This window comes from Macrobrachium nipponense, chromosome 25, assembly GCF_015104395.2.
Source record: "Macrobrachium nipponense isolate FS-2020 chromosome 25, ASM1510439v2, whole genome shotgun sequence".
Lineage (NCBI taxonomy): Eukaryota > Metazoa > Arthropoda > Malacostraca > Decapoda > Palaemonidae > Macrobrachium > Macrobrachium nipponense.
In genome coordinates this window covers 32780528-32803027 of record NC_087214.1, presented here as the reverse complement: position 1 = coordinate 32803027, position 22500 = coordinate 32780528, and the positions used below count along the sequence as shown (strand labels likewise).

The 22500-nt window shown below is 39.8% G+C and overlaps 2 protein-coding genes across 2 annotated transcripts in view; one reads left to right on the top strand and one right to left on the bottom strand.

Annotated features, from left to right (window-relative positions):
• LOC135199316 (mucin-2-like) overlaps nt 1-22500 on the bottom strand; it is a 95692-nt gene that overhangs the window by 298 nt on the left and 72894 nt on the right. Inside the window, 2 exon segments of the mRNA XM_064227229.1 lie at nt 1-7782; nt 13034-13152. The exon segment at nt 1-7782 is cut by the window's left edge and continues 298 nt beyond it. Coding sequence (XP_064083299.1) covers nt 13037-13152 — 116 coding nt within the window. The 3' untranslated portion in view covers nt 1-7782; nt 13034-13036.
• Nucleotides 22262-22500, top strand: part of LOC135198927 (mucin-19-like) — a 22653-nt gene continuing 22414 nt past the window's right edge. Inside the window, 1 exon segment of the mRNA XM_064226847.1 lies at nt 22262-22341. Within this exon segment, the coding sequence (XP_064082917.1) occupies nt 22262-22341 (80 nt within the window).

Sequence of the window (22500 nt, the reverse complement as noted above, 5' to 3'; positions counted from 1 at the left end):
TTGCGCTTGAACACAATATCCATTTTACACATTCAGAATCTACTACACAAAGTATCAGTTCACCTCACTAAGCAACAAAACTAAGATTTGTAAAGTCAGGATGAACACCAGTGATATTTTGCACATGAATTAAAAAGAAAAGTTTCTACTTTCATCATTTATCTCCAATACTGACTAAGACATAACAAACAAGTTACCTTATCATTCAGGCGTTAAACAGATCACAATTTGCACAATTTTTGTTTACTTCTGGGAGTTTGCACCCTCCACTATTTATTTCTTAAAACCACACAAATTCACAGATCAAGGCTTCCTACTGTTTTCCTCGTTACTAATGCCAAAAGCACTTTTGCTGCATCATACCAGAACACAGTATATGTACACAAAGAGGATAGAAAGATCAAGGATGTGCAACAATCTGGATATAAAAATAATAATGAAGGCTGTCAATAATATCAAACATCATTAAACATCTCAGATGATGAACATAAAAATATATCAACAACGAACAAAGGAAGGAGATATCATTTGCTCTCTTTGGGATGAATTATTTTCAGTAGACTCTTTGCTATCACAAGACAACGTACCCACAGGCAGCCGAAGCAACAAGGCTCACGCCTTACAGCACATGCATGAATGGATAGTGTTGAATATCCCTTCTTTTTTTTTCTCCCTGAGACTTGGGTTCCCCCTTCAAGGTAATCAAACATCAATGGAGACTCAAACATACTGGGTCTTTGTTTTGGGATTGCTTCTTCTCTCAGTATCACCACTTTTTTTAAAAACTAGACTAACATCTGGAGCAATTTGAATCCCTATGAAAAATATGGCTATAATACACAAACGCCGACACATTCCTCCTCATGACTGGTATTTTATCTTTAATCTTATCAGCTATGAAATGACATTTGCTATGATATATTTGTGCACTTCTCTACATTTCTTCTCAAAACAAAGCCCACTTATACACATAGTTTCATTAATAATTTCACCATGAAGTGAGTATCAAAAGCATATATGATTCCTCGACACAAAGGACAGGTATGGACACACTAGACAAAAATGACCCTCGTAGCACTTTACGCTCTATGACAAGGTACTAACATACAAACCCACTCAACTGTCAACAAATCATCCTGTTAGTTGGATGAAAATTATATATATAATATATATATATATCTATATACATATAAGTCTATACTCTTTGGGGTAACATGTTTTCGAACACATGGAAAAATATCTTCATTGTTATGGCAACTTACATCTACAAGTTGGCAAATACAATTGCGTAGTTTATGCCGCACAATACAGCGTACAGGTATTAAGTATGTATACCACCAGTATTACTAAGCTAAATACTTTTCAGATACTCACTGCAAGATGATTACACTAGAAATTCATGGAATAGCAGCAACTAACTCTACTCAACTACAGAAGATGAAGCAAACCTTAATATACATATACATGAAGTGGTTAAAGGGTTTGGCTACCCAGACAGATTCTTAAAAGGACACACTTACGTCTAAACAAGTTAACCGGACATCTACTCACTGAAGCATATGCAGATCAATAGTGCTGAACATACACGGCTGATTTCCTCTACCTCTCGACACTTGGGTGAACATCCAGTGGCTGACTGGCTACTCGAGAATGTCTCAAAATATACAATATTCACAATGTCTATCAAATAAACTTCCACTACCACACAATGTGAAGAGAATGAGTCAGTCAGTCTATGAGTCTAATTGCATACTTTGTAAGGCAAAGATTTTCTTACTGAATTTGCTACAAATGAAAGAGAAAGGTAACCGAAATGAACGGAAGCCTTTTGAAAGCCTGTGAAATCCAAGTGATGGATATACCATTCCCTTAAGGATTTAGCCCCCTAATGTTTATCTGCTCTTCTTATTCCCATCTACTCTTTACTGCTTGGGCTAGATTATGATATTGGATTGCCCACCTCAAAGTTGTCTCTAAAAAATATTCTTCCTAGATAAGCTATGCTTGGTGCCAATATTAAGTTTTCACCCTGTACTTCCAACAAATAAACAGCATCCTTATCTGTGCTTTCTAACTTGCCCAACAATCCCAAACTACCGTACACACTCCCAGCCATCAGCGTAAGTGAATACTATGCAGGGTAAATACTTTGATGAAGCACTCTTAAGAATGATAAATGATAATGCCCTACAACTTGCAACAGAGGGGGAGCAAATAAAAGAGGATATTACCTCAGACTGAATATTAACTGAAGAATAATTAGGAAAAAGCATTTACCTGAACCCTGAAAAAAATGAAGCAACATATGTCCCAGTTTTAAGTCTGGAGAACCCATTCATCATATGTGACCTAACTATGTGAAAACCTTTCCCAGCTGCACCAGCTTGGTAGCTAAGAGAAAGATAACTGATCACAAGTGTTCGACCCGCCCAACAAAATTTAGTGATCGTTATCTAGGATTAATATTCCTTGGGGTCATTATCTTCATATTTACAGTCTTTTATGTTTTTACGGTAAACCCCAACAGGCTTGTACTAAACACGCCACACAGGTGGATATATATAGGGTTACAACCCTCGGCAGTCATTATCTCAGAAAAATCCCAAATTTTCCTTGAGTGTTTTTATGCAACTTTCCAAAAATTTTTGTAACCATTCTTGCCAACTCAAAGTAATGGTTACCTTTGGCCAGCCATTTTGCTCGCAGCTTTTTATTTATGCTGCTAAACCTACACTAAATTTCCAACAGACACCTCTGGTGCTCCCACTTGAATCTTAAAGAGATCAGATATTAATTATTCTTCACAATTAGACATTTTTATCTTTGTAAAGTTTTCTCTCCATGGGGCTAGAGATATGATAAGTAGGCTTCATTCCTCATGTTTCGCAAACTGTTCTCCCTTATTTTCCACCTGATCCAATTTCTCTTCTATACAGTTCCTCCAAAAACCTCAGGGGCATCTTACTGGTCAAGTGTCAAGCCACTTCCTCATCTTCCAATTCACATGACTGCCTCTCCTCTCCTTTCCTCACCAAATGCAGACCATATACTACTAATAATGATTCCAAAGAAAACCAATGAAGGGGAAGGGAGCAGCTGAGGAAAAAGACATCTGTCATCCTACCTCGGGTTGATGACATTTTGTCTTAATTATTACATTATCACATTATCTTAATAATCTGTGTTTTTAGTTAATTTAACCAACATTTAACAGAAAACATATTCACATAATGGATTTGCACTTGTATAAAACTTCTACACCAGAAAACATATGCACCATTAATTATAACTTTACTTATGCACGATTTGTTTCCAGACAGGGCCAAAGTTGAAAGATTTCAGTATGAGGCTACAATGTATTTCTGATCATGAATAATCGAATGCTTCTTTACTCAATTATATACACATCCAAGTATAGGTTTTCAGAAAAAATATTAAAGTTATCACTCTGGCATGGATGACAGTGGCTGCCAAAGGTTTCAGTTCTTTAAGATATGTTATGTTTTGAGTACAGTCAGAATGACTCTTTATTGACAGTATCACCCAAAATGTAAGGTGTGGACTTTACATAGATTTTTAAAAATATCACCCCTGTGACTTGCAAAAAGTTTATATTTTGGAGTGGAAGAGATATTAGGGTACTCTTGGAATGGAAGGACCTCCTATTGTGCAAACAAGTCACCCAAGTTTCAACTGACCCAACCTTAAGAACCCAGAGCACTAAGGGCCATTATTTTTGTTACAAAATTAATTTTCTACTAAATTTAATAGCCTTCTAGGGTGGATCAATACAAATATTTCTGCAGCACTTACAACAACAATAATAATAAAAATAATAATCTCTCTAAAATTAAAGGCTTCTGGGAACATTAGAACATATATCCATCTCCCTACAATAAACTGACACATTCCATTCAGCGTTGGTGTAAAAAGTGTGATTTATACTATAAACAAACGGCTTTACAATAAAAATATTTAAAATAGTTAAGGGAAGATATTATGTACACTTACTACACAGTATGACCCATCTCGACAACCACCAATAGTTCAATATATAAGAGGATCTTCAACAGGAAGAAACCTGACAAAGGGGAAAAAGCATTTGCTAATCCAAGAGCAATCCTTTTTGTTTACAGAAAAGGAGAGCTCTCCAGGACACATGAAAATTGAAACATGAGGAGGCTGAAGAATAAAGGTAGGTCACATTGCTCCGCCTTACTTTTCTGTCGTGTTCAAACACTTTGTCAAAACAAAAAGCATCTCCTTAAAGACACACCAGCAAAGAAAGACCCATCAGAATGCCGAGGTACGAAGAAAGGATGTTTTACTTGCCGTTCTTTTCTGCTGTTTTTCACTTTTGCAAATAGCCATGCAAAGGCACAGTTACTTTGAGTTAACAGTGCAAGACCTGAAACGCAGGTGCAGAATACACATCTACGAGATTAGTGAGTGTATTCAATTTAATGATGGAGCAGTACATGTTAAAAGTTCAATTATAATCACACTATTGAGTACTGTTTAACACCTGCTGTTGTGGGAGAATAAGTATACAAGCAATTTCTCGGATATTAAATATAGTAACTGTTTCTTTGATGTTCTAAAATATACATAAACCTTAAATCTATAAAAAAAATTGTCTTCACTGATAATTCATATTTAAGACAGTAGAGTTAACTATAACTATTGCAATTCCTTCCACAGCAAGAAAAGATATACTTCGTTATGTAGATGACAAATTCACAGAACTTTAATTCTCTCTCAAAACAAGAGATATATACACAAGTAAAAAACTATTATTCCCTTCAGAGAGCGGAAGCATATAGATCCTACATAAATTATCATGACAGTTCTTTTGACAATACAGTATCACTGTTAGTTTCATACTAATTAAATAAAAAAACTTACAAGAGCAGCAATGAACAAAAATATTATAAATATACGTCCTTAACTTATTGTATCAGGGTGTAATGCCTGCAAATGTTAATTACATACTGTTCATTATAGCATTGTAGAGACCTCTACCATCGTAGTACTTGGAAAAAATATTATCATCATCAAATGAAGTGGCCAAAACATTGTGGAAACATTTCAAAGTGGTGTGTTACACACTACCCTTTATGAAAATCAATATTAATCCATTGGCGAACTGTTGCAAAATTCTGACATATCAAGGTCTGGACACTATCTTTTTAGCAATATAAAAAGAGGAACTTTTGACGCCACCGAGAGGGCTCCAAAAACATGCAGGTTTTTCATTATCCACGAACGTACATATGTGGGTGCTAATGTATAATGACAAGGCAAGTGGTTAATTTTAAAATTGCAATCAAATGATGTATGGACTTCGTACACAGTAGTTTTGAGCACACTGTGATGCACTACCAATGTTGGTGGCATAGTTCAAGCTGCGGGGAAAGGCGAATTGCCCATTTGTCTGCCCACCTGATTAAAACTATTGCTTTGCAGAAATTAGCTATTTCTTATGAGGCACACAAGATCCATTTAAATCTAAGTTACTAAGATGGCAACAGTGATCAATATTAGGAATGGACACATGCTACATAGGGTTGCATAAATGACAAGATGTGAAAATTGGACGACAGCAAACTCAGGAAGAAAGACTGCTCTACACCAGCAAGTGAGAAGGTAAGTTGGATGTGTTTAATTGACCAGAACACTGAACATGATGAACCTGTTATGGAACTAAGTTCTGGATCTAGACAGGATAAATGAATGTAGCTTAATTATTCATCATCATCATCATTGCTTCTACTGCCTTGCAATGCAAAGGGTCTCTGTGAAATTCCAGTGCTCACATCTTTCCTTCATTTACTTTCATATTCCTTTTACAAAATCATTCTAGAGAGCAGTTGCATAACACAGTAATACAAAATAATTTGGTTGAAGTAAGATTGTGATGCATCCGGTCATGGCAGGCCACACCAACTGAGAAGACCATATTTCAAAGCTTATAGACAATCAAACTGTTAACAATTTCTTTTATAATTTGTATACTGTGTTCATCATTTACTAACACTGATGTAAATAGTGTGTCACACTCTAAGTATAAATTCTAAAGCCATTTCCCAATAAACACTGATATACTGTACTTCTATAAACTGGCTGGGCCCCTTAACCAAAGTGGTTGGTTCAAAATATTTGGGGTTAAAACTGGTAAGAGAGCAACCAAGATGAAGAACTGTCAACACTAGTTACAACAGGGCCACTGCAGGGAGTAGACCCATAGGTTTAAAATAGCTTCAGTAACTGGTTTTGGATGTTGCGATGTTCAAAATTGGTGGGGGACACTGCCTAATAGCATCTTACCTGCTACACTCACAGGATTCACAAAGTTGTGTTTTTATATATAGTACTGCACTTCCAGCAAGGATATTACTTCAATAATGCCCAAAATAAAAACCCAAAACCTAACTGCTGAGAAGAGATTGCATTTAGGTAATGAAAACCAGTAACAGAGTACAGTACTGTCTAGTGCATGGTCATACTTTTCTAAAAGTGACAACTTAAACACTGACACCAAGCACTAAAACTAAGAAGCCAGAGGCTCTGAAAAAGCTGATCTCCCCAGCCATACTGCCAGACTTTCACAACTTGCTCAAAGGATTTGTTCTTAAATGATAACTGAAAATGAACCAGTCAAGTTTAAGAAATTTCACAGCTAAGTAAGATGAATCCAAAAGGAGAGGGCGATGAGTACAAGGCAGAAACCACTGGAGCTGGGCTGATAAGACACATCAAAGAACTTTTAGTTCCATCTATTGAGTGCCACATTGGTACCAAAGGGAAGACATACTATCGACTGATGGAACATAAAATTTTCGAGACCACCATCTTAGGACAAAATGAACCACACTGAGAAGACCTAACGCACAAAACATAATGTCACTATAACCAGACATAACATCCATGAGATTTTTCCCTTTGAGCCTGGACTACTTAGAGGTACAGGGTTGACTTTTGGCCTCTACACTGACAGATAACAGTATGAATTTTACTCGTCTCTAAATCATGAATGTGTCATCCATAAAGTTCAAAGAAACAAAAACACACTGAGGTAGAAGTACCGTATTCACAAATGTATACATTTCTTAGTATCAGAGCAAAACTGGCTTTTACATTTCTGATTCTTGAAAATCACATAGGAGGTCCCACATCCTAACCTTGAATCCTTTCGTGCAAAAACAATTATTTGACCAAAAAGTGATCTATCAAGAGAATAGTTTCAAACATTCTACGTTTACTACATGGGGATGAAAATATGATATGACCCCATTTCATGTTTCCATAATCTAGTGTAAAAATATAAAAAAAATTTTTAAACAAATTACCTTCCAGTTTTTCAAAGAGAAACACTACAAACATGACTCCTTTATATCACTGAAGATTGTTGATATCACACAAACTACTCTTCCAGTGAATAATCAGTAAATACAGTACTCTTCTCTGACAGGAATCAAAAACTAAAACTTGCTGAACACTTAAAAAATGATAAAATCCTCTTTAGAGAACCAGTATACTCATCAGTGCAGTGATGACCCCAAATCTTGAAAGGTGGTCACTCCAACACAAAGATGTCACCGTTCAGACAAGGAGAGGAACTTGAATGGATGATGACCACCTCCAGCAGCACAATTTTGTAATAAACGTTGACAAATCTGACCACCAAGACTCTTGCCAGTGTGAGGGTTCGACACTCACTCTCTTACCGATGACGTCTTGACGGACGGTTTCGAGGTCGCCGTGATCCTGCACCAGGGTTTCCTGAAACATCGTGTTCGTCATAAGAATTGATTTAATATTAGAATGTGAGGTGTGCAGTAGGCATTTCAATGAAGACTGAAAACACAGCAAATAACTCATTATTCTTTTCGACAAAACTTCAACTTATTTCATATATTAATTCTTCTCACATGAAATCTGTATCATCATTTCAGACAATAATTCACTAACTAGAGCTAATAAAACTATCGGAAAGCAATTACAAAGTAACTACATAAATTGGTAAAATGGAGGGTGTGTTTTCTAAGTGAATTAAGTGCATTACTACTCTGTTCATCATGTATGTACATAATACACATATTCTTGAGTCGCAGAATTTTCCATACACAACCAAAACTTTAACATTAAACTTCATTTAGTATGATCCAACAACATCAACTGCCTGGTGATGAAAATCTGCCTTTTAATTTTGAACAAAAGGCAAATTATGGAATTTCTAATCAATCTTGTTTCACCTATAGAATTGTTTTTACTTTTGTCTACAATCCAAATATGACCTATTAAAAAAAAAGGGGGGGGGGGGAAAAAAAAGGGGGGGGAGGGGGGGGAAGTAGGGGAAGTCAAGTGTTCTACTTCACAGATCTGAACCACATGGTTTCTTATCACTCAGGAAATGGTAACACGCAATTGCCTTTTTCACCAACACTTGATGAAAGTTGTCTCAGTTCCTGTCTCCTCTCAACCTTCTTTCAGTATTTACTTTTTATTCTTAATCACCAGTCAAAGCAACAGCAGTGACTTGGCGTTCATTCATGGCAGGTTAAGAAGTCCTGCACATCACTCTTTTCTCTTTAGTAACTCCGTCTCTCAAACAGAAGTGTGCGTGGGTGGCTGAATGCAAGCCCAGCAGCCCATCTCTACTACTGTCAAAACAGAAAGTTTAAGCTGCCATCAACAACGATCTCAACTGAAAAGCCACTGTTATGTCTTCCATGTCTTTGATCTATTTTTCTCCCCCTCATCCTATCCTTTTAGTTGGTACACTGGTATAGTGATCAGTGTCACGAGTTTGCGTCTCCCCCTGGGGAGACGAAAAATCACTGGCTCTGTATCATAGTCAGTTACTGCTATAGTGTGAGGTGGAAACCAACATTCTTTGGAAGCTTGAATATCAAGTCAATGGCCCCTATGCTTGTTCTATGTGAATAGGTTTTATCTTCTGACGGAATAACACATAATAATAATAATATTATTAATAATAACCATCAAGTCTTAGTTGGATAATACTCATACGTCTGTTTTGATAACTACACATACAGCTAACCAAGGATCTACCACATCCATAGACGTGCACCTCAACTGGACAGAATTTTGTTCTCGATTGTCACTCATTATCTCATCTTCAGTCACAAGAATACCTGTCATGACTGACTAAGCATGACCTGTTTTCACGGAGAATCCCTGTCCCCAAGTCTGACAGTACTCTGGTTATGAGCCTTCATTATTCCAGTAGTCCATCATGATCTGCTCGTGTCTTTATGGTTGCTCTGTTGGTGCCGATGTTTTATAAGTCTCGGTTAAAATTAATGACACTGGACTTTTAAACCACATGAACCCTTAATGGACCCCCCCCCCCCCCTTTTGTGTTCTCAAGATTCACGGATTCTCCTATTTGCAGTATTTTTCACTGTATTTTCACATAAATTTCATGGCCAAATGCACTTTTTGTGATAAAACTATTAAAATATTCAAATATCAGCATTTTCAGATGGTTTTAAGTATTCATGGATTTTAGCCATTCATGGGGGGGGGGGGGGTGGGGGGGGGGGGGGGGGGTCTGGTATGCATCCCCCTCGAATACAGGATAGGGGTTCACTGTACGTGTGGTTATGAACTTTTAATCAGTCATTTCTTGGTCCATGTCTGACGAAACAAACAACATTGGACTTAAGGTCTACATGAATCTAGATAGTCCACAGGTTATGGCGGTCTTGGGTTAAGGAGTTCCGACTTTACAGTGCTTATAGCGTCGTAAGGCACCGTAAGCACCATTTATTCTTATTATCATCATGATGTTACGCTTCACAGATTTTTTCAGGGTTACGGCCGCCGGGAATGGAACCTCCACCATAAACTGGGGACTGCCTGTATATGGTTATGATGATCTTCAGTTAGTCATCTCTCCTGCTGTCAGACAATATAAAGTCGATATCATCTACATTTGTGAACTCTATGACCTGGAGCATAAATATGACTAAAACAAATCACAACAGAATTGCGCCTGAGCATATTTGGTTAAAACGCAACCTCTTACTCACTGATAGGAAAGAAAGAGCAACACAAGGCAAATGAAACAAACTCTGAAGAAGTGTTTTCCAGGGAGTCATTCCTCCTTAAGGTTTGTTACAAGTGAGGCAATAAATCTAATGTATGCTTTCCCTTAAATATTTGGAGGAGCATTAACCACACTTGCATATTACAGTAAGCCATCCACTTCTGCTGAATTCCTTAAGAGCCATAAACCAAAGCAAATCCAAAAATTTCATGAATCTGGGAGCAAAGCATTGAAAACACAGTTAAATTTACACTAATAATGCATTCTTTTTAACTTCAGCTGGAAAGTATCATCAAACAATAAGAGAAGAACCTCAGGAGTGTAAATTTCCAGATACTATACCGGCAGACCCCGGTTATCGGCGGGGGTTCTGTTCTTGGCTGGGGTGCTTGTTTGTTTGTATTGTTTGTATGGTGCTTTTACGTTGCATGGAACCAGTGGTTATTCAGCAACGGGACCAACGGCTTTACGTGACTTCCGAACCACGTCGAGAGTTAACTTCTATCACCAGAAATACACATCTCTCACTCCTCAATGGATTGGCCGAGAATCAAACCCGCCACCACCGAGGTGGGACGCTAATACCATACCAACCACACCGCTGAGGCTGGGGTGCTGATAAGCGAAAACTGCCATCAACCACTGGGTGAGTTTCGGTTAATGCCGCCGATTACCGGTTAATGGCGCTTCTCTTAGGCGTGTTACGGCGCCATAACACTATTATCGGCACCTTATGGCACCAATAACCGAAACTCTGCCTGTTATGGCGCCATAAATCGCCAATTTTTCGGCACTAGACAAGCTCCATAAAACTGGATCGCCATTAACCGAGGCTGGCGATAACTGGGGACTGCCTCTAACAGTAAATTCATAAATTCAGGCCATTCCAAAGCCAGCATAAGAGAGCAACAATCAACGAAGGCTAACAGCCCTAGGTTTTGAAGCTGTTTGATAAACAAGAATAAGGGATATTTTCAACAACCCTTATGAATCTGAAGTAAAGTACTGAGGAGTCACACAAGAGGGCTTGGGCATATGCAGTGGGTGCTCGTTGTTTTCCAATATAACAGGATGGTTCAACTGAGTTTTCTTTCACTTAAAGGAGGAACCTAATGATTAACTGGTCTGCACAAAATAAATAAAAAGAAAAAAGAAAAAATTATTCATATTTTTTTTTGTTGAGTTATTTTATATTTTCACGTTTTTCTGTGCATAAAGTTTACTATATAAGTACAGTCGACCCCCGGAGATTTGTGGTTGATAGGTACAACAACAAAATTCCCCCCAAAATGCTAAAATCCACAAATACTCAACTCTAAAAAAGCTTGTCTACTTTAATAGTTCAAACTTTTAACCAATTTTTTTAACAGCTTTATCACAAAAATTATATGTAAGTACGTACAACAACCATGAATATTTCTCTATGAAAAATACTGTGAATAATGTGAATATACATTCCACACAAAAATCCATAAATCGGAGAAGCCGCGAATCCGGAACCGCAAATAAGCGGGGGTCCAATGTACTTCATTTTGAGGTAGCTTCCTAATGGTTAAATAGGTTTCATGCTCACAGACGACTGACTACACATTCTGAATACTAATAATGAAGATGATCTACACCAGTGGTTCTCAAACTGTCCTCCGCGGAACCCTGCCGTGAAGGACTTTCAAGGGTTCCGTTGCCCCCCAAAAAAATATATATATATGTTTGACGACAGTTTATTTTTATTTATTGATTTACTTATTAGAACAGGAGTGGATAAGTGAAATATGAGTAATGAATCTTTTGCATCTGAAAAGAGAGGAGAGAGAGAGATAAACTGTACAGTGTACGTGAAACGTACCTGTTCGTTTGGCAATTGTACGGGTTCTACCACCCACCACTGCTGCTACCCCTTACAAACAAGAGCTGCCAATACAGTGATTTGTAGCTAGATCTAGAGTTATATGCTCTGTCTACTGACTTTTTGCAACAGTTAGTGACAAAGCAAAACATACAGAGATCTTTTTATTTGAAATATCTGGTGACACTTCTACATAACTCTGTGTCTCTATTAAATTGGTTATTAAAAATATCAGCCCCTAATGAACGAGTTTATCAACATTCTGGCGACTTCTAGGAATGACGCTAACAACATTCTAAAATCACAGTTGGCAATTCTGCATTGCTAACCAACCAGTATTGCCATGGACTTCATGAGAAGTGTATTGCACTGCGTTCTTGTGTTATTCACTGCACTATCAAATTTTTGGAATGGAAAATTGGCTAAAATACCGCACCTTACCGCCAAAGTTGCAAGGTGATAATACATCTACTGATTCTTCTGTGTGTAGTGAACCTGCTGAACAGCCAGTTGCAGCTAGTGATGAAAGAGAATCCTTGCATGAACTACATGCCTCTACCTCTGTGGCACAAGAATCAAGAGCTAGTAAATCACGTATTGGGAATTCAAAGAAACGCAAATTTGATGACAGTTACATAAAATTTGGTTTTATGTAAGTTGGAGATGAAAATGCTCCTGATGGACAATGTGTTGAATCTAATCAAGTTTTGGCTAATAGTAGCTTGAATCCTGCAAAACTGAGACACCTTGAAACCAAACACCAACAGTTAGTTAACAAACACGTTGATTATTTTATAAGATAATGAGATCAGTTAAAAGAAGCATTGTTTCCATAAAAAAATTTGCTTAACAAGACAATAAAAATGCACTCGAATCATCGTACCGAGTAGTTATCACATTGCTAAACCTGGTGAAGCTCATACAATTGCAGAATCTTTACTAAAATCGTGCATAAAAGATGTGGTTTTCTGTATGTTTGGTGAGAAATATAGCAAGGTTCTTGACACTATATCCCTGTCAAACGACACCATATCACGTCGAATCAAAGAGATGGCAAATAATTGAGAAACCGTGTTAATAAACCACATAAAAACAAGTCCATGGGGCTTCACCATTCAGTTTGATGAATCAACCGATGTTGCCGGGTTAGCTGTCCTCCTTGTGTTTGTACGATATGTGTCAGATGAATCTGTGCATGAAGATCTGCTGTTGTGCCAAGCTCTCGAGACAACTACAAGAGGTGAGGATATATTTAAGATATTAGACACATACTACTTCAGAAAAAATTATCTTAGTTGGGACCTTTGCATTGCCTTTGCACCATCAGTGCAAAGGCAATGACAGACTCAGTAAAGGGTGTAATTGGTCTCATAAAAAATGTTGCATCTGCTGTGGAGCAGAGAGACTGTTGCCTCCATAGAGAAGCACTAGCTGTGAAAAAGATGCCAAGTGATCTAAAAGAGACACTTAATGAAGTAATCAAAGTAGTTAATTTCATCAAGGCTAAGCCTCTTCATTCTTGAGTGTTTGCCTCATTGTTTCAGGAGATGGGATCTATTCACAAAACTCTGTTGTTACATACATAAGTGCGTTGGCTATGTCGTGGTAAAATTCTTTCACGTGTGTATGAATTGAGAAATGAGATTGAAGTATTTCTGAGGGAGCACAAGTCTTCTCTGTTAAGCCACTTCACTGATGAAGTCTGGGTATGCAAGGTGGCCTATCTTTACAGATATATTTTGGAAATTAAATGAGCTTAACTTATCATTACAAGGTTCTACTATCAATATTTTGAATGTTCAAGACAGAATTGAATCCTTTCTTCTTAAGATTGAGTTCTGGGCTGGCTGTATAAAGAAAAACCAGACAGAGTGCTTGCCAAATTGCCATACATTCCTGAATGAAAATTCCTTAGAGTTGGCTGGTAATACAAGACTATATGATTTTGCACTACAATAAAAGATAATTTACGAGAGTACTTTCCAAAACAATCAAACCCTCTGACATGGCTGCGCCACCCATTCATGGTTGAGGATCATGTGATGAAGCAGAATCTGTCAGTGACTGAAAAAGAACAGCTTACTGACATTTTAACTGACCTAACTTTGAAAACTAAATACAACAAGGACTCTCTCCTTCCTTTCTGGATAAACCTGTTGCATGAGTATCCAGAATTATCTAAACAAGCATTGAAACATCTTATGCCTTTTGCAACAACATACATATGTAAAGCAGCTTTCTCTATTTATATTGAAACTAAAAACAAATACCAAAGCAAGTTGGATGCAGCACCTAATATGCGTCTGCAGTTAACTAAGTTTCAGACTTTGATGGTCTCTGTAGCCAGAAGCAAGCTCACCCATCACATTTAATAAAAAAAAAGGTAAGAATTTTAATGATGAGTAATAAACTTTGCATTTTTTTATTTTATTTTAGTCGTGTGTGTGTGTGTGTGTTTGTTGGGGAAGGGTCAACATTTATGGGCGACATATCCACATACATTGGGTGAAGGGATTGTAAGGGGTTCCACCAAGTACCAGCAAATACAAAAGGTTCCGTTAACTGGAAAAGTTTGAGAACCACTGATCTACACAATCGCCAGTGACCTGAGGATCTTATGTGCACTGAGATTATGCAAAGGAGTGAATGTGCATCGAGATTACGCAATGGAATGAGGATGAAGTTTTAACTTAAAATCAGGCAGTCCCCGGTTAATGGCGGACTCAGTTAATCGGCGCCATTAACTGAAATTTGGGTCCTTAAATCACTAAGTTTCGGTTAACGGCGGTTTTCGCTTACCCGCACCCCACTAAGAACTGGACCCCTGCCGATAACCAGGAACTGCTTTTATTCATCTTATCCCAGCAAAAGCAATTACAGTAAAGTAAATATTATGGTTGAAACAATAGGCTGTTAATAAAACTTACATTTTCATTAAACTTTCAAAACCCAAAGAGTAGTTACAAATTACTGCAAGAATGAATACATTATGGATAGCAAAGATAATCCAAGCTCAACTCATTATCTCAAAACATAAAACTCGCCAGAAAAATAAGGTTTTTGCTAAAACACTGGATTGGGAAACGGATACAAGTTCAAAGGAACAAAGGAATACTATAGAAATTTAGAACTTAATTTGTTCTTGCTATTTTGAGTTTAGTTGCTACTACATACTCTTACAAGATGAAAAACGGCTTTTAGTTGTTGGATAGGCCACCACTTTACTGAAAAGGCAATACTTCCTAAAACAGCATCATTATGACACTATTGGAATTGTTGCTAATTTAACAAACTCCCTGGTTAAGAATTAACCCCCATGAGAGGTAGTACTAGTGGGTAAAAGTTTATTTAGTAAGCACAGGCATTAGCAATGTATAATTAAAAAGAAAGCAATCAGCTAAGGTATTCAGTAGTGACCTTAACTGAGGGCTGTTAAGTGCCATAAATTTAAAGAGGGTGCTTAGAAGTACAGCTGACTCCCAGTATTCACGGGGATGTCCCACAACCTCCCCCAAAGCTAAAATCTGTGAATGCTTAAAATCCTCTAAACATGCCTATTTTGGTAGTTATATCACACAAAATACCTTTAAAAATGCCTGTATGTACATGGGTATTTTAATAGCTCTATCAAAAGATTTTTCATGGATAATGTGTATACATGTTCCATTCAGAAATCCATGAATAGATGAGTCTGCAAATTGCGAGACCGTGAATAGGAGGGGTTGACTGTATTGTTGCCTAAGCACAAGAATGACAGAAAGAAAGAAATACACACTTTACATTACGTTGCCTGATGATATTCATCCTTAAATATTATGTTTTTTGACATAATGATTAAAAAATCATAAATACAAGTTAACAAGCCAAGCTCCATCATGCACAATATTAAGTCAAAACTTTTTCAGTGGGAAATGAAAACTAAGCAATTATACTCAAATACTACCGAACCCTAAATTTAGCAAACATTTTCAGTCCAGAAATTAATAAAATACACATTGTCAGTGAAATATACAAAATTCACCACTTGCCATAAATTCTTTAGGTATGCAATGGAATATAAAATCTAGGCCAAAGGCCAAGCACTGGGACCTACGAGGTCATTCAGCGCCAAAAATTATGTTGAAACACTTATTAAGAGAGGGTGAAAAGTAAGATGGAAGAAAGACAGATGTACAATAAAAGGAATGAAAAGGGGTTGTAGCTAGGGGCTGATGAGGTGCTGTAAAGACCCTTTAGTAATGACTACTGTGCACCTCAAGAGGTAAACTGACGGCACTAATCACCTATGGGGTAAAAATGATATTGTTATGATACAATAAAGTTTTATGCATACTTACCTGGCAGGTATATATATAGCTTATCCTCTTGACGCACTGGCAGAATTTCAAAACTCGCGGCAACCGCTAGTACACTGGTAGTTCAGGTGATGGCCACCCCGTTCCCGTGGCGCTGGTACTTGGAACTATTCCCGTTTTCCTCAGATTTTCTCTGAACCCTGTCTCCTGAGGGGAGGAGGGTGGGAATTTAATTATATATACCTGCCAGGTAAGTATGCATAAAACTTTATTGTATCATAACAATATCATTTTTATGCATGACACTTACCTGGCAGGTATATATATAGCTGATTGACACATTTGGAGGTGGGTCACAGACAGCAACATCGTCATAATTCAAAAATTAACTAATTTTTAAAATTATTTATTAAGTTCCTTACCTGCTAAGGTAGCTGACTTCGTAGGTCCTGCCTCTTAGCCTGCTAAACCTTAGTAGCCCTCAACTAGGATGTGACCTGTTTGTTGAGAAAGCTAACAACAAGGGTCTGACAACTGGACATGACCAATCTGCTGACAGAGAACCCTAGCCCTCATTTACCACAGGCATTCATGCTAGGAAAGTTAGTCACCTGAACCACACACACACAATAATAAACACTACACCAAAAAACTGAGCTGGTATTAACCTTCTCAGACAACCATAAAAAACACTATAACCTAATTAAAATAAAAAACCTAGCATGTTATTAGGTTATGGGGTGGAAACTCCTTTGCCCAGTACTGTACCTGAGGATACGTACGGGCCTAACGTTTGACAATTATCAAAAGTTGTCTTCACGTCTCTAAGGTAATGAGAGGCAAACAGAGTTTGTCCTCCAAAACGTCGAATCTATAATGTCCTTGAGGGCTAAATTTTTTCCTGAATGCTAAGGACGTAGCTACTGCTCTCACCTCATGAGCTTTAACCTTAATCAAGCCGAAGCATTCTTCCTGACAAAGTAAATGAGCTTCTTTAATGACTTCTCTTACAAGAAAGCCATCGCGTTTTTAGACATAGGTCTAGTAGGATCTTTAACAGAGCACCACAGAGAACATGAAGTCCCCTAATGCTTCTTGTTCTTTCTACGTAAAACCGTAAGGTCTTACTGGGCAAAGACCCTTTCTTGTTCTTGACCTACTAGATCAGCCAGTCCTTCAATCTCAAATGATCTTGGCCACGGGTGCGAAGGATTCTCATTCTTTGCTAAGAACTCCTGTTGAAAAGAACAAACTGCTTTGTTGTGCTTCCAACCTACTTGCTTGTCAATAGCTTGCAGCTCGCTAATCCTTTTAGCTGTAGCTAAGGCTACTAAGAAAATAGTCTTCTTCGTTAGCTCTCGCAAAGACGAACTGCCCATAGGTTCAAACCTATCCGTTTCCAAGAACTTGAGAACGACATCCAAATTCCAAGAAGGAGTTCTGCAAAGTCGATCCTTCTTTGTATTAAAAGATCTGAGAAGATCTAAGACCTCTGTGTCATTGGACAGATCTAAACCTCTGTCTAAACACTGCAGACAACATACACTTATAGCCTTTAATTGTCTGATTAGCCAAACCCAGTTCCTTCTTCAGATACAGAAGGAAATCTGCAATTTGTGTCACAGAGGTACTGGATGAAGAAATCTTCCGATTCTTACACCATTTACGGAAGTTCTCCCACTTCGACTGGTACACTTTGATAGTTGATGGCCTTCGTGCTCTTGCAACTGCCTTCGCTGCTTCTCTAGAAAACCCCCTCGCTCTGACAAGTCTTTCGATAGTCTGAACGCAGTCAGACCCAGAGCGAGGGTGTTCTTGTGGAACCTGTCGAAGTGGGGTTGTTTGAGAAGATCTACTCTCGTGGGTAGACTTCTCGGAGAATCCACTGTCCATTCCAGTACCTCTGTGAACCACATTTGGGCCGGCCAGTATGGGGCTATCAGAGTCAGCCTTGTTCCTCGACTTTCTCTGAATTTTTTCATTACCCTTCCTAAAATCTTGAACGGGGGAAATGCGTACGCATCTAAACCCGTCCAATCTAGTAGGAAGGCATCGACTGCGACTGCAAGAGGGTCGGGATTGGAGAAACAATAGTTCGGTAACCTCTTCGTCGCTGCGGTAGCGAAAAGATCCACTACTGGTGTGCCCCAGAGCTTCCACAGTCTCTGGCATACTTGAAGATGCAACATCCACTCCGTGGAAAGCACTTGTCCGTCCCTGCTCAACAGGTCCGCTCTGACATTCTTCTCTCCTTGAATGAACCTGGTGAGCAGGGTGACGTTTTCTCTCTGCGACCACAAAAGAATCTCCTTCGCCAAGTTGCAAAGGGACAACGAGTGGGTTCCTCCTTGTTTTCGTATATATGCCAGAGCTGTGGTATTGTCCGCGTTGATCTGCACCACTTTGCGCTGATCCACGGTCTGAACGCTTTCAGAGCCAAGAAGATCGCCATCAGTTCCTTCCTGTTTATGTGCCATGCCTTCTCTTCTTCGTTCCAAAGGCCTGACTCCTCCCGAGGGCCCAGCGTCGCTCCCCAGCCTGCGTCTGACGCGTCGGAAAATAATATCCGGTCTGGGTTCCTCTGCTGGAGTGACCCTCTGACAACCTCCCCGGAACTAGCCACCACTTTAATTCCTCCTTTATCTTTGAAGGAATTGGAAACCGGAAGGAATCTGGTTGCGATCTTCTTGGCCAGACTTCGTTCAGAAAGAACTGTAAGGGCCTCATGTGAAGTCTCCCTAGGGAAATGAACCGCTCTAACGAAGAGAGTGTCCCCAGCAGGCTCATCCACTCTCTCGCCGAGCATTGGTCTTTCAATAGGAATTCTTGCACTTTCTGCAGGCACATGGTCTGCCTTTCGGGTGACGGAAAAGCCCGAAAAGTCACTGAGGATATCAGAATCCCCAAATAAACTAGCTCCTGAGAGGGGATCAACCGTGACTTTTTCAGGTTTACCATCAGACCCAGCTGCTGAGTTAAATCCAATGTGATGTTCGTGTCCTCCAGACATTGCTGTTTTGATTGTGCTCTTATGAGCCAATCGTCGAGGTGAGAGAGACTCTGACTCCTAACAAATGAAGCCACTTCACCACATTCGACATCATTCTTGTGTTTAAAAATTTGAGGAGGCCGTGGCACAGACCGAAGCAAAAAAGGGCTTTAGAATTGATAAATCCTGTCCTGGATCATGAATCTCAAATATTTCCTGGACCTTGGATGAATCGGAATATGGAAGTACGCATCCTGAAGGTCCAGCGTTACCATCCAGTCCCCTGGTCGTACCACTGCCCTACTGAATCGTTCGTCTCCATCGTAAACTTGGTCTTTTCTACGAACAAGTTTAGCTGACTTACGTCCAGTACTGGGCCTCCAACCTCCTGATGACTTCGGTACTAGAACAGACGGTTGTAAAACCCTGGGGATTCGTGATCCAGAACCGGTTCTATGGCCCCCTTTCTAACATGCTGACAACTTGATGCCAAAGAGCCTCTCTCTTCTCTAAATCGATGTAATGAGCCCCTAGGGCTCTCGGAGCTGTAGCGAGAGGTGGTTTCTTGAGAAAGGGGATCTTGTATCCTCCTTCGCTACCTTTACAGACCAAGGATCCGCTCCTTTGCTTTGCCAGACTTCCCAGAAGTCTAAATGTCTGGCCCCCACACAAGTCTGGAGGACTTCTGACTCATTGCTTGGTTGAGGTTTTCGAACCTCTTTTGGCTGGAACTCTTTTCCCTCTAAATGCCGGTCGGGAAAAAGTCCTACCCGAACGGGCTGCTGTGATTTGCTGTGCTGTTCTGTATCCTTCGGAGTCTTCTTCATTACATTAGAAGGTAAATACTTCCTTACAGAAGGACGTTAGTAGATCCTGAGTAGCCTTCTGAGTGAGGGAGAGCGAGATGTCCTTAATGATATCCTGAGGGAAGAGCTGTCCTGAAAGAGGAGAGAACATCAACTCCGACTTTTGCGCGTTCGAGACTCCTTTAGCAGCGAACGAGCACAAAAGATGTCTTTTCTTCAAAACGCCTGCTGTAAAAAGAAAGAAGGCACTCTGTTAGTCTCTTGTAGTCCGAGGAAGGAGCTTCCACATTCTTGTCCTCTTCCGCACTCTCCACAAATTCTTCCTCCTGCGAAGAAATATCTTGAAAACCAAGATCCTGATGACTCTCCAAAGCGGGATCCTTATGCAGAGCCTGCTTAGAGAGCGAATGCGGAGCTGTCTCCTTGTAAAACTCCTCTCTTCCTTGTCGAGAAAAAGTTTCCACTTGCTGCCGCCTGCGTCCTGCGTCCTCCTGAACGTATGCGTCCACCATGCGTCCATCACTCTTCCTCTTGCGTCCTGCACTGCTTCGTCCTTCTTAAGGGAAGCACTGCGTCCTGGCTTGCGCTGCACGTCCTGTGTCCTCTTGGAGGACTTAACCGGGAGAGAAGAGACCGACTCCTTAACGGGTCTAACCGAAGGTTGTTCGGGCTTCTCCCATGATTGGACAATCACTGCTAATCTCTCCTGCATGTCCCGCAGAACTTCCTTCGTCTCCGCTTCCTTACGAGACTCCTGATGATGAGGAGATCGAGGACGCACCGGGCTAACACGGAGAGGCGAGCGAACCTGCGGTCTACGCAGTGGAGTTCCTCTAAGCGGAGAAACACCTCTCACCGCACCGCTAGTTACTTCCAACTGACGAGAAATCCTCTTCCTTTTGATAGGGATAACTTCTTCATCCTCCGATGAAAAAATCTCAGGGCTACTCCACCCTTCTTGATCAACAGCCCTTTCATCCTGTGATGAGGACGGAAAGTATGACCTCTTGAGAGGACGCGATACTTCCGCGAAACGCCTACTCCTTCCTGACGCCGAACTATCCGATGAATAACAGCACTTCCCAGTATCGCCTTTTCCATGGCGTACTGCTGCAGCCTGGGAAGCAACAGGACTGCCGAAGGGACGACTGATCGCGAGTAAACCCCTCTCGCCTCCCTTCGACTGTCGACATGCCTTCTCCCTTGGGTCTGGGAGCTTGACAGAGGTCTCGGTCTAGGAGCACGAGAGGGACGATCAGGCGCCCCCTCCACAACACTGTCACTACACACTTCCACTTTGTCTGTTAACCGTTTAATTTGATCTCCCATGGATGCAAGGGCAGCGAACACTTTCACAATTTGTGGATCAGTAGTATCCTCAGATACAGCAACGGGCGCAGGAGAAACCTGAGGGGAAGGTGCTACGTCTACATGTGAATGAGCTGGAGAAGACACATGCAAAGATTCATTCAAAGGCTTACTCGAAGACCCCGATCTCTCACTCCTAGAGACAGATCTTCTAACCCGATCTTTTTCTAATCTCTCAACATAATTCATAAGAGCCTTCCACTCTTTCTCATTCAGACACTGACATTCATTGCACCTATTGTCCCACGTACATACAAACTCCCGACACTTCTTACAAATAGTATGTGGATCTACCGATGATTTCGGCAGTCTCACTTTACACCCTTCTTTCACACAAACTCTAAACATACTTCCTGAATCAGACATACTAAATCAAAATCCAAACCAAATGCGATTGCCACGCTAACTTCGTGAATACGATACCAATATCCAAAAGTCAGGCACGAGCAGGAAATTCTATCAGAGAACCAACAACGATGTTGCCGGTTCGGCTGGCAGAGAAAATCTGAGGAAAACGGGAATATTTCCAAGTACCAGCGCACAGGGAACGGGGTGGCCATCACCTGAACTACCAGTGTACTAGCGGTTGCCGCGAGTTTTGAAATTCTGCCAGTGCGTCAAGAGGATAAGCTATATATATACCTGCCAGGTAAGTGTCATGCATAAAAATTCTTAGGTTATTGAAAGCGATTTCAAAAATGCATTAATACCTGTCCTAACAGATTCCTTATACCAATTTCAAACTGAATGACTAAGAATATTATCTCAATATACATCTCGAGTTTCTCTAAACAACCGAGCTGCATTTCTCAACGCTTCTGAGGTTGGCTCAAACAAGAAACTGCTCCCAAAAGTTGAGCAACAACTGGTGAAAGACAAATGATGTTGGACATCCAAGGGGAAAAGGCAAAAGGCACAATAGCAGCTGTGAAAAGAGGGGAAACTGTGAAGTATCAAGCACAGTACATAGCCCATTGACCAAGAATAAATGCCAATGAAATATCAAGTTTTAGTTTTCTGTGAAAGAAAACTATTGTGCCGGCTTTGTCTGTCCATACTTTTTCTGTCTGCCCTCTTAAAAACTACAAAAGCCTAGAAGGCTGCAAATTGGCACGTTGATC